Source organism: Pongo abelii, chromosome 23 (assembly GCF_028885655.2).
Source record: "Pongo abelii isolate AG06213 chromosome 23, NHGRI_mPonAbe1-v2.0_pri, whole genome shotgun sequence".
NCBI classification, from domain to species: Eukaryota; Metazoa; Chordata; class Mammalia; order Primates; family Hominidae; genus Pongo; species Pongo abelii.
Window position 1 is genome coordinate 27308122 of NC_085929.1, and position 12896 is coordinate 27321017.

Genomic DNA, 12896 nt, shown 5'->3' on the forward strand with positions numbered 1-12896 from the left:
TGAGGCTGCAGTGAGCTATGACCCTGTCACTGCACTCCAGCCTGGGTGGCAAAGCAAGACCTTGTCTCCAAAACTACTGAATAAATAAAATAAGTGGTGGGTGCCTGTAATCGCAGCTACTTGGGAGGCTGAGGCAGGAGAATCGCTTGAACCCGGGAGGCAGAGGTTGCAATGAGCTGAGATGGCAACATTGCACTCCAGCCTGGGTGACAGAGTGAGACTCTGTCTCAAAAAAAAAAAAAAAAATTCATATGGAAATGCAAGGGATCCAGAATAACCAAAATACTTGGGTATTTTGCCTGGGTAACATAGGGAGACCTCACCTCTATGAAAAGGTAAAAAGATTATCTGGGCATGGTGGCATGCGCCTGTGGTCTCAGCTACTGGCAGTGGGGGGTGGTGTTGAGGTGGAAGGATTGCTTGAGCCTGGGAGGTTGAGGTTGCAGTGAGGCATGTTTGTGCCACTGCACTCTAGCGTGGGTGATACAGTGAGACCCTGTCTCAAAAAAAAAAAAAAAAAAAAGAAATTAAAGGCAACATAAATAAATGGGAAGACATCCCATGTTCATAGACTGTAAGACTTTAAATATAAAATGGCAGTATTCCCCAAACTGGTCTACAGATTCAGGGGTTGCATAGATTGAGTGCAATTCCTGTTGAAATCCCAACTACCTGTTTTGCAAAAATCATCAAAATTCATGTGGAAATGCAAGGGATCCAGAATAGTAAAAATACTTTTGAAAAAGTTTTGGAGGCCTTACAATTCCTGATTTCTAAACTGATTGCAAAATGACTGTAATCAAGATCGTGGTGGTGACGTAAGAGTAGACACATAGATGAACGAAATAGAATTGACAGTCCACAAATAAACACTTATGTTTATGGTCAAGTGATTTTTTAAAAATAGACTTTATTACCTGGGAATGGTGGTACAGGCGTGTACCAGTTACTCAGGAAGCTGAGTTGGGAGGATGGCTTGAGCCTAGGAGGCTCAAGGCTGTAGTGTGCTTGATCATACCTGTGAATAGCCTCTTCACTCCAGCCTGGGCAACATAGCAAGACCCTGTATCTAAAAAAAAAAAAATGAGTTTTCAGAGCAGTTTTAGGTTCACAGCAATATTGAGCAGAAAGTACAGTTCCCATATACTTCTGCTCCCACATATGTGTAGCCCCCTCTCCCACTACTGACATCCAGCACCAAAGGGGCATATTTGTTACAATCGATTAAGCTACACTGACACATCATTATCACCCAAAGTCCATAGTTTACATTAGGGTTCACTCTTCCGGTTGTACATTCTATGGGTTTGAACAAATGTGTAATGACACATATACACATCATTATTGTATCATACAGAGTAGTTCCATTGCCCTAAAAACCCTCTGTGCTCTGCTTGTCCCTCCCTGCTAACACCTGGCAACCACAGATCTTTTTCCTGTCTTCATAGTCTAGTCTTACTTTTGCAGAATCTTATATAGTTGGGATTATAGAGTATATTGCCTTTTCAGGCTGACTTCTTTCCCTTAATAATATGCATTTGAGATTCCTCTATGACTTTTCATGGCTGAATAGCTCGTTTTAATTTTATTTTTTATTTTTATTTTTGAGACAGAGTCTCACTCTGTCGCCCAGGTTGGAGTGAAGCGGCGTGGTCTTGGCTCACTGCAGCCTCTGCCTCCAGGGTTCAAACGATTCTCATGTCTCAGCCTCCCGAATGGCTGGGACTACAGGCATGCACCATCACACCAGGTTAATTTTTGTATTTTTAGTAGAGATGGGGTTTTCCCATGTTGGCCAGGTTAGTCTCAAACTCATTTCCTCAAGTGATCCACCTGCTTCAACCTCCCCAATATGCTGGGATTACAAGCGTGAGCCACCCCACTTGGCCTGTGCTATTTCTGAAATGCAGGAGGTGAAGTTGCCATGTGAAAGATGGAACATTCTTGGCCGGGCGCGGTGGCTCATGGTGGCCTGTAATCCCACCACTTTGGGAGGCCGAGGCGGGCGGATCATGAGGTCAGGAGATCGAGACCATCCTGGCTAACATGGTGAAACCCCGCCTCTACTAAAAATACAAAAAATTAGCCTGGCGTGGTGGCGGGCGCCTGTAGTCCCAGCTACGTGGGAGGCTGAGGCAGGAGAATGGCGTGAACCCGGGAGGCGGAGCTTGCAGTGCACGGAGATCGCGCCACTGCACTGGGCGACAGAGTCAGACTCTGTCTCAAAAAAAAAAAAAAAAGAAAAAAGATGGAACATTCTTATCTTCAAGGATGAGAAGTTGAAATGAGAGAATTCTGTACAGACCTTGTTAAAACACTGTTATCTTTTAAGCCTCCCCATATAATTTAGTTGCTTCTTCATAACTTATTATTCTTTGTCCAATTCAGTGTATAAGTAATAGACTCTAACTTCTTCTTTGGGTCTTCATATGTCCTTATGAGGGTTCCCAACCCATGTAAAACTTGTACCCGATAAATTTGTGGGACTGTGTGGTGGCTCACTCCTGTGATCCCAGTGCTTTGGGAGGCCGAGGCGGGCTTGCTTGAGTCCAGGAGTTCAAGACCAGTCTGGGCAATATAGTGAGATCCCGGTTCAGCAATTTTTTTTTTTAATTAGACTGGTGTGGTGGGTGGCATGTGCCTGCAGTGCCAGCTACTCGGGAGGCTGAGGTGGGAGGATAGCTTGAGCCCAGGAGTTTGAGGCTGCAATAAGCTATGATCTTGCCACTGCACTCCAGCACCCCTTATTTATAAATAAATGTAATGGCTAGCCTTAGGGACTCTGTTAGCAAGATTAAAGAACAGAAATGAGATGTAGAATAGCATATAAATAAATTTGTGTGCTTTTCTCCTGTTAACCCGTCCTATGTCAATTTAATTCTTGGGCCCAGTTGAGACTGTAGGGATGGAAGTGGAGTTTTGCCACCCCTGCAGTTTCTGGTGACAAGGATGGGATCCTCTCAAGCCTAAAGATGGGATCCTGGGAGAACAAATAAAAGCAGGCACAGGTAGGAATTCTTACCAAAGTGAACTCTTTTTTTTTTTTGAGACGGAGTCTCGCTCTGTAGCCCAGGCTGGAGTGCAGTGGCGCGATCTCGGCTCACTGCAAGCTCTGCCTCCCGGGTTCACGCCATTCTCCTGCCTCAGCCTCCCACGTAGCTGGGACTACAGGCGCCCGCCACCACTCCCGGCTAAGTTTTTTTTTTTGTATTTTTGGTAGAGACGGGGTTTCACCGTGTTAGCCAGGATGGTCTCAAACTCTTGACCTCGTGATCCGCCCGCCTCGGCCTCCCAAAGTGCTGGGATTACAGGCGTGAGCCACTGTGCCCGGCCTAAAGTGAACTCTTCTGGATCTCTGTCTGTAGTGCCTGGTTGAAAGAGGAGAGTAAAATTTTTCCTGGTCCCTTTCTAAATTCAAACTGGCAGGAGAAAAGCATGGTAAGAATTGATTCTTTGAGTTATGACTCTCGTGTCAACCTTAAATAATGAGATTCAGAAAATATCAGCTAGGCACGTTGGCTTATGCTTGTAATCCCAGCACTTTGGGAGGCCAAGGTGGAAGGATCACTTGAGCCCAGGAGTTGGAGGCTGCAGGGAGCTATAATTGCATCACTGCATTCCAGTCTGGGTGACACAGACCTAGTCTCCAAAAAAAAAAAAAAAAAAAAAAAGAAAGGAAATATGATTTTTTATTCTAGTGCAAAGCTTGAGGATGGACACCCAGGAAACAGCTTCCAAAGGGTTGGGGTCATTGCTCCAAAGTGGGGAAGCTAAGGTTTCACTCATAGAGGCAGAAACAGTGTCAGCATGATTGCAACATCTTCTGTAAAAATCCAGTATGTTAGATTCCATTAGTACAGCTTGCTACATTCCAAGGAAAATTGTTTCAACATTCTGTGAGAAGAAGTCAAGCTCTGAGGGCATCTTATCTCTGATGCTGCTCAGTCATTTCTAACCATTTCCAGGGAAAAGCAGAAGTTGCAACTGCATGCTCCATGCCTCAGGCCACATGGCCACGTTCTTCCTGAGGCTCATAGTAACGTAAAGTTCCAACAGCTTGGCGGTGGCTCACGCCTGTAATCCCAGCACTTTGGGAGGCTGAGGTGGCCAGATAACTTAAGAAAGGAGTTTGAGACCAGCCTGGCCAAAAGAGCGAAACCCCGTCTCTACTAAATATACAAAAATTAGCCCGGCATGGTGGTGGGCACCTGTAGTCCCAGCTACTCAGGAGGCTGAGGTGGGAGGATTGCTTGATCCTGGGAGTTTGAGGCTGTAGTGAGCCATGATGGCAGCACTGGGTGACAGAGGGTGACCTTGTCTCAAAAAAAAAAAAAAAAAAAAAAGAATTATTTGATTTCACGCGGCTGAATTTGGTATTTGGCTCTGCATACCTAGTGGCTATTGACCCACAGCCTCCCAGAAATAAGGCTTGTTTTCCATGCCTCTGTTGTGTGGTTTATCATATCTTGTTTTATGTCTTGAGAATATGGCTCTGTGACCAATGAAAATATTCTCTTTGGTTTCTGCCAGCTGAGGGGGTTGGGGGGACAAGTCCTTGTTAGGCTGCTAGCCAGCTGCCCAGGAATCAGAAACACATTGTCTCTGTCCAACAGTTCCAGCTCTCAGAGGAGTTTGTCCTACTTGTCTCAGCTTTCATTGCCTTGATAACAATTAGGATATTTGCTTGCTTAGGCTGTCTTGAGAAAGACTTTGGATCTTGAGGGGGATTGCATCTTTTCCAGCCTGTTTGGGATGCTCTTCTGTGTCTCCAGTTAAGCCAGAAAAGGCATACTGATTTTAAGCCATAAAAAGGCTTATTGGTTTTGAGTCACAATTAAAGTAGGTATAACATTGAAGATTGGACTTTTGAATCTAAAAGGTTTTTTTTGTTTTGTTTTGTTTTTTTTTTTTAAGACAGAGTCTCACTCTGTTGCCCAAGCTGGAGTGCAGTGGTGCAGTCTCGGCTCACTGCAACCTCTGTTTCCTGGATTCAAGTGATTCTCCTGCCTCAGCCTCCCGAGTAGCTGGTGTTACAGGCATCTGCCACCATGCCTGGCTAATTTTTTGTATTTTTAGTAGAGATGGGGTTTCCCCATGTTGGCCAGGCTGGTATCGAACTCCTGATCTCACGATCTGCCTGCCTCGGCCTCCCAAAGTGCTGGGATTACAGGCATGAGCCACTGTGCCCAGCCTAAAAGTATTTTTATTAAAGAGTGCTATTGGCCAGGTGTGGTGGCTCACACCTGTAATCTCAACATTGTGGGAGACTGAGGTGGGAGGATCACTTGAGCCCAGGAGGCTGAGCTGCAGTGAGCTATGATCTTGCCACTACAGCACTCCAGCCCGGGCAACACAGTGAGACCCCATCTCTAAACCGCTCCCCCCCCCACAAAAAAAAGTTATTTCATCCTAAATAACTGTCCTATTGGTAACTAGAGAAAGATCAAATTAAAAAGAAGACACAAAGAAATATAGGCCACGCACGGTGGCTCATGCCTGTAATCCCAGCACTTTGGGAGGCCAAGGCGGGTGGATCATGAGATCAAGAGATCGAAGCCATCCTGGTCAAAATGTTGAAACCCCATCTCTACTAAATATACAAAAATTAGCCGGGCATGGTGGTGTGCGCTTGTAGTCCCAACTACTCAGGAGGCTGAGGCAGGAGAATCGCTTGAACCCGGGAGGCTGAGGTTGCAGTGAGCTGAGATCGTGCCATTGCACTCCAGCCTGGGAGACAGAGCCAGAGCCTGTCTCAAAAAAAAAAAAGAAATATGGTTAGCTTTAGGGACTTCCTTTAATCTTCCTCAACATTAAAGAACAGAAATCAGATGTAGGAAAAAAGTTGAAATCTGCACCCTCTGTAAATTCTCCTCCTCCACCCACCTGTGCTCCGCTCAACCCCCAAGTCCCTGTCCCTGATCCCCCAGAAGGTCTTTCGGATATCTGGGCCCCTGACTTACACTTACCCTCCTCAAAACTTGGCCCTATTCTCCTCAGCAAACTTCTTTTAGACCTAAAACTTCTCCAAATATCCTTTCAATGCCCAGCTGCCTACTTTAACTTCTCTTTTCCTGTAAAATTCACAGAAAGCACCCCAGCCTGTTTTCCAGGCCCAAGATATACAGGCGACATGTATATACCGATAGCCAGAAAATAGACCTAACACAGGCTCTGGGAATGAGCAGCCAGGCTTGCTTCACTGTACCTTACAATTCCTCCTGCTTCCTGGGGCTCTGTAATCAAACCTCATCAGCTCCAGGCATTACCATGTTTAGGCCGAAACCACAGAAAAACTACTGGACTATCGTACTCTTAGGAAAAAGAAACCATAAACATTACCCTAGATCTCTGATAACAAAACATATGCTCTGAAACTCCTTGGAGAAAATCTACATTCTTTCTCAGTTTTCTTGCTCTGTCGCCAATCTTATCATATCTTTAAAACGTAAGGGCCAGGAACGGTGGCTCACGCCTGTAATCCCAGCACTTGGGGAGGCTGAGGCGGGCGGATCATGAGGTCAGGAGATCGAGACCATCCTGGCTAACACGGTGAAAGCCCGTCTCTACTAAAAATACAAAAAAATTAGCCGAGCGTGGCGGCGTGTGCCTGTAGTCCCATCTGTGGGGGAGGCTGAAACAGCAGAATGGCGTGAACCCAGGAGGCGGAGCTTGCAGTGAGCCGAGATTGCACCACTGCACTCCAGCCTGGGTGACAGAGCAAGATTCTGTCTCAAAAAAACAAAAACAAAAACAAAAACAAAAAACACAAACTTAAGTATCTGAGGAATTGGGCTGGGTGCAGTGGCTCACGCCTGTAATCCTAGCACTTTGGGAGGTCAAGGTGCGCAGATCGCTTGAGGTCAGCAGTTCGAAACCAGCTTGGCCAAAATGGTGAAACCCTGTCTCTACTAAAAATATATATATATATAAATTATCCATCTGCTGGGGAGGCTGAGACAGCAGAATGGCGTGAACCTGGGAGGCGGAGCTTGCAGTGAGCCGAGATCGCACCACTGCACTTCAGCCTGGGTGACAGAGCAAGACTCTGTCTCAGAAAAACAAACAAAACAAACAAACAAACAAAACAAAACAAAACAAAAAAAACTTAAGTATCTGAGGAATTCGGCTGGGTGCAGTGGCTCACGCCTGTAATCCTAGCACTTTGGGAGGTCAAGGTGGGCAGATTGCTTGAGGTCAGGAGTTCGAAACCAGCCTGGCCAACATGGTGAAACCCTGTCTCTACTAAAAATATATATTAAAAAAAATTAGCCAGATGTGGTGGCATGCACCTGTAATCCCAGCTACTTGGGAGGCTGAGGCAGGAAAGAATTACTGGAACCACTTGGGAGGCGGAAGTTGCAGTGAGCCGAGATCACGCCATTGCACTCTGGCCTGTGCAACAGAGCCAGGCTCCATCTCAAAAAATAAAATAAAATAAAATAAAATAAAATAAAATAAAATAAAAGTGTCTGAGAAATTAACTAGAACAACCCCTAGTATGCTAGTCTGAGATTAAAAAAAAGTGTTGAATGTTTAACATTTTAGGTGCTTTACTTCAATAATGTTTGATATTTGCCTAATATATATGTCATAAAAATTGCCAGCAAAATAAAACTTAAGATAATAACTAGCTTTGTCTAATGTTTCATGAAGTTTTCACAATTCAAATATAATTGTTAAATAAACTAAACTTATATAAATGCAAGTGGGAAAAAATTTGTAAATAAGTTATTATTATTATTTTTTGAGACTGGGTGTTGCTCCATTGCCCAGGCTAAAGTATAGTAGTGGGACTGTAGCTCACTGCAGCCTTGAACTCCTCTTGCCTCAGTATCCTGAGTAGCTGGGGCGATGCCTGGCAAATTTTTGGAAAAATTTTCTTGTAGAGTGGAGTCTTGCTATGTTGCCCAGGCTGGTCTCAAATTCTGGGCCTCAAGCAATCCTCCTGTCCTGGCCTCCTAAAGTGCTGGGATTACAGGCGGGAGCCACTGTGCCCAGCTATAAATAATTTTTTATTGTTTTAATTTTTATTTTTGACTGACTCATTGCTAGACATACTATTTAAATAATGATTATATTTTATAAAATATGTCTACTTAAAAATAATTTCCAGGAGTTTGAGGCTGCAGTGAGCCATGATTGTGCTACTGCACTCCAGCCAACTCCAGCTATTATTGAGACCTTGTCTCAATAATAATAACAATAATAAGAATAATAATTTCTGGCCGGGCATGGTGGCTCACGCCTGTAATCCCAGCACTTTGGGAGGTCGAGGAGGATGGATCACCTGAGGTCAGGAGTTTGAGAATAGCCTGGCCAACATGGCGAAACCCCGACTCTACTAAAAATACAAAAATTAGCCAGGTGTGGTGGCAGGCACCTGTAATCTTAGTTACTGAGGAGGCTGAGGCGGGAGAATAGCTTGAACCCAGGAGGCAGAGGTTGCAGTGAGCCGAGATTGCACCACTGCACTCCAGCCTGAGTGACAAAAGCATACTCTGTCTCAAAAAAAAAAAAAAAAAATTCCAAAATCTTTTTGGTAACCTAAAACCTTAATTAAAGTCAAACTAAGTTAAATTAAAAGATGGTTATTTGTTGAATATCTAGATCACTTCCAAATAAGATATAATACAGAAACATTGATTACTGAATAAGTATAAGCTTATCTAACTTTGGTTTCTTACTACACAGGAACAAAAGATATCTGTGTCTCTCAAGAAACATGTCCTGGGCTGGCCATGGTGGCTCATACCTGTAATCCCAGCACTTTGAGGGGCTGAGGGAGGAGGATCGATTGAGCCCAGGAGTTTGGGAGCAGCCTGGGCAACATAGTGAGACCCCATCTCTACATAAAATAATACAATTATCTGGGTGTGGCGGCCCATGCTTGTTGTCCCAGCTATTCTGGAGGGTGAGGTAGGAAGCTCACTTGGGAGTTTGAGGCTGCAGAGAGCCATGATCATGCCACTGCTTGGCTCTTGTTATTGGAGCCTCCCCGAGCATGTGCCCAGCTCTTGGTGTCACACTACCAACCTGGAGAGTACCCAGAGGCAGGACCAGGGTGGGAGGGGCCTGGGCACCTCACCGGAACTGCTGCTGCCCAGGGCTCGGGGTCCTGTCACCCACAGGCTGGGAGGCCTTAAGTAAGTGATTCAGCCTCACTGAGCCTCAGTCTTTGCCTCTGAAATGGGGATCACAGGAATTCCTGCCAGACAGGGGATGCGTGAAGACTGAACGAAATGATTCACACAAAGATGTAGCCCAGTGCCTGGGGGACACTAAGCACAAGCTGAGCCTTCAGCCACCTGGGAAGGGGAAAGGGAAACACGGGTGGCCACCTGGGGCTGATAGAGGAATGAGGGGCCTGCTGGGAGTATCCTGGGCAAACTCACCTCTGGGCGTCTGCCCTGAACTTGGGCTGGCGTCACAAGGAAGTTGGTCACCAAGAAGAACACGTTCTCTCCCTAGGAGGCAAGTCTCAAGGTTGGCCTGGCTGGGCTTGCATTGACTGGAAAGGCCGGAAGCCGGCAGCCTGGTTTATGAGGGAAGGGGTGTTGGCCCCATCAAGTCATTAACCCTCTCCCCTGTAAGGCAGATTGAAGCAGAGATGGGAGGCTGGCAGCGGTTCTGGCCATTTCTGAGACCAGGAAGCCTCGTGCCCATGTCCATCTCTTGAGACAAGTTTCTTTCACATTTGTTCAACCAAAATGTCTTTTATTTTCTTTCTTCTTTATTATTTTTTTTTGAGACAGAGTCTCACTGTCACCCAGGCTGGAGTGCAGTGGCATGATCTCGGTTCACTGCAACCTCCGCCTCCTGGGTTCAAGGGATTCTCCTGCCTTAGCCTCCTGAGTAACTGGGATTACAGGCGCACAGAGTTTCACTTCACTCGTCCAGGCTGGAGTGCAGTGGTGTCATCAACCCTTACTGCATCCTCTAACTCCTGGGCTCAAGAGACCTTCCTGCCTCAGCCTCTCAAGTAGCTGGGACTATAGGCTGCAGCTACCATGCCTGGCATCAACCAGAATATTCCAACAGCCTGCTGCTTCTAGTACTGAAGATCCAGGGGAGAGCTGGGCCCGGCACCTGCCCAGGATGGAGAGGAGGTGAGTCTCCCATCCCACACACAGCAGCACTGGCATGGCAGGGCACAGGTAAGAAGGTAGAAAGCTCTGCCTGTGGTGAAAGGGTGGCCAAGGACGTTGGAAGGGGAGGCTGACCCTCCAGTGCTGCCCATGAGAACACTGAATTTGAGGAATGCATGCCCAGGAAGGGAAGGTGAAGGCTGTGCAGAGGGTGCTGAGAGTGGCAGCCATTGGGATTAGGAGGGATGGGTGGCCACCATCATTGGCGGGGGGCCTCCTGAGGGTAGAAGCAGGGGCTGCAGGCTCTCATGATGCCTGGTGTGAAAGTTCAGCTTGGCTGCTGCGTGGTGTGCACCAAGCAGTAGGGAGGAGGCGAGAGGGGCATCTAAGGGCCCTCTAGGAGGCCATAGTCTCAGGCAGGCATGGCATGGGTAGTAGTGAAAAATGTTGGAAGGGACAGGAAGGGGTTGAGGCTGAGTCACCGGTCTGGCTGAGGCACTAGTGGATGTCACAGCCATCGTGACTAGTGGACGTCACAGAGGCCATGCCAGGAGAGGGAAATAATTGATCTTTGGACATGTGAGTGTGCACCTGGAAGACAGCTGTGCTCTGGGCAGGTGTTCCCTGGGGCTACATACACCCTGGGCATCAGAAGAGCAGAGGTGGGTGGAAGTTAAGGCTGTGGATAAGCTGGGTGGAGGGAAGAGGAAAATGCAGCTGAGAAGGGTGGAGGAGGAGCACCTGACCGAGGTGCCCCAGGTCAGGGAGCAGGGCTACAGGAAGTTCCAGGCCCTGGCCTCCCCCCCGCCACCCCTCCCACACCACTCTCAAGCTCAAGCCATTAGTCTCAAACACTCCCTTCTTTTCTGTTGGCAGCCTTCGGAAATGCAGTTTCTCTGGCCTCGTTTCTCAACCCGTCCCTTTTTCTACCAGAAACCTCCTACACATCCCTGAAAGTCCTGTCCAGGTGCCACTCCTCTCTGAAGCCTTTCCTGAGAACCCACAGCCGTCTCTGGCATCACATGCTTCTCTCTCACACACACTGGCTGCATGGCGGGTGTTCAAGCTGTCAGCGGGGAAAGGACTTGAGCCCCCATCAGCAACAGCAGGGCCCCCACCTGAGGCGGCTTCACGAAGTTGGCCACATCCCACAGCCGGTTTCCAAGCTCCTTGATCTGAGTCACGGAAGCCCCTCTGAGTTTGGTGATGATGGAAATCTGGGGTTCCAGGTCCCGCTCCTGGTAGCCTTTTCTGGAGAGGAGAGCCCACCTGGGGAGGAGAAGTTGGGCAGTGTGGTGTGTCCCCAGCGTGTAGTGACAGGGGCGGAGCTGGGCCCTACATGCTCACTTCTCTCCCCACACCCTACAGGCTCCCAGTCCAGCATCCTCTCTGGCCTCACTTCCCACGCCAGACCCCCTGAACGAGACAGAAGCTCCAGCCATGCATCAGAGAGCCAGTGCCCTCAGACAGTCACCTTCACCAGCCAGCACCCACCCCCAGCCTCAGTAGACCCAGCTCCCAGCTTATAGACTCCCCTGACCCGAGATACAGCTGGTGGTCTCTCTGGGGGCCTAGTGCTCCAGCTCTCACAGATGTTAAGGACGATGTCTTGTGCCCCCTGGGTGGGGCCGTGGGGAGGGACTGGGAAGGAGGCAGGTGGACACACAGGACAAACACACAGCTTGTTCTTGCTCTCCTGTCTTGTATTGCCTACCTCCCACCCCGTCCCATTATGCCCCCTTCCCCTCCAGCCCCTAAACAGCCCAACCCTCAACTTCAACCCAGCAGGACCAAGCCCCACCCTCCACCTCTTCCCTTGCCCCTCCAGCCTGGCCAAAAGCTCTTCTCTCTTACCCTACCACATAGACCACGATCCCAAGCTGCAGCAGCCTCTGCAGGGCGCCCACCCGCCAGTTCCTGGTCATCACGTACTTCTCCATCTTGTAATCCAGAAGCCCACAGCCTGCTGTGGCCCCTGGGGAGCCCATGCTGCCAGCTCCTGCTAGCTGCGGGCACATGAGTCAGCATGGCAGCTGCAGCCACAGCTGAACAGGAGGCAAAGCAGGGCCCGAGCCAGGCCAGGCCAGCCGCTGTTAAAGGGATACTTCCACTAAAGCAGGATCCAGCCTCCAACACCCAGCCCTCAACCCCTAACCCCAGCTGCCCTGCACCTCCCACCCTCCCTACATTCTTTTTGCTGGGTCCTGGTGGCACACAGAAAACAGCAGCCCTGTCCCTGCCCTCTGGCCTCACTTCCTCCGGTGGGGGTGGACGTGGTGAGAGGATGGGGAAGGACAGCTGTTATCACTGCTGTGAGAAGACGGCCTGAGGGCAGCAACAGCCCCGGGGGGTTCTGAGTAAAGCTTCAGGAATAAGTGACTTCTGAGCTGAGGCTTGCAGATTCTGAAGTTCAACAAGCAGACAAAGATGGGGATGGAGGTTCCCGGGGAGCGAACAGCGTATGCAAAGGCCAGCGCGTGCAAGAGAACTGAGAGCCACAGAGTGAGAGGGTGACCTGGCTCTGCGAAATTCCCCAGGCCCTCCTGAAAAGCTGTTCCCAAGTGCAGTGAAGAAAACACAAGCTCTGGAGTCAGGCATGTTTCCCATTCCATGAAAGGGGGGCGATGCTGGAATCGCCTAGGGGAGGCAGGGGGATAAACGCCGCAAGGCGCCCAATCCGGTGCATGGTCTGTGGCGCATGCAGTTTATCAGCCCGGGCGGGGAGCCTCAACACAAGCCAGCCACGGTTTCTACGGCAACCGACGACACCGGGTTGCCGGGGCGACCGCCGCGGGGGAGCGCGTCGCTATT

The 12896-nt window shown here is 48.7% G+C and overlaps 1 protein-coding gene and 1 long non-coding RNA gene across 3 annotated transcripts; one reads left to right on the top strand and one right to left on the bottom strand.

Annotated features, from left to right (window-relative positions):
• Nucleotides 1-865: 865 nt before the first annotated feature.
• LOC129052703 (P2X purinoceptor 6-like) lies at nt 866-12819 on the bottom strand. Of its 2 annotated transcripts, XM_054543611.2 has the most exons (4): nt 12018-12103; nt 11204-11354; nt 9393-9464; nt 866-1069 (listed from the first exon to the last, which is right to left on the bottom strand). In XM_054543611.2, the coding sequence occupies exons 1-4, from the start codon at nt 12101-12103 to the stop codon at nt 1034-1036; spliced, it is 345 nt and encodes a 114-aa protein (XP_054399586.2). In that variant the 3' UTR covers nt 866-1033. The 2 variants fall into 2 exon arrangements, with proteins under 2 accessions (XP_054399586.2, XP_063579019.1); XM_063722949.1 differs by lacking the exons at nt 9393-9464; nt 12018-12103 and adding an exon at nt 12339-12819.
• LOC134761193 (uncharacterized) lies at nt 10659-12766 on the top strand. The gene is made up of 3 exons (XR_010139490.1): nt 10659-10747; nt 10962-11052; nt 11952-12766. It is a non-coding gene; the product is annotated as an uncharacterized LOC134761193 (long non-coding RNA).
• Nucleotides 12820-12896: the final 77 nt, after the last annotated feature.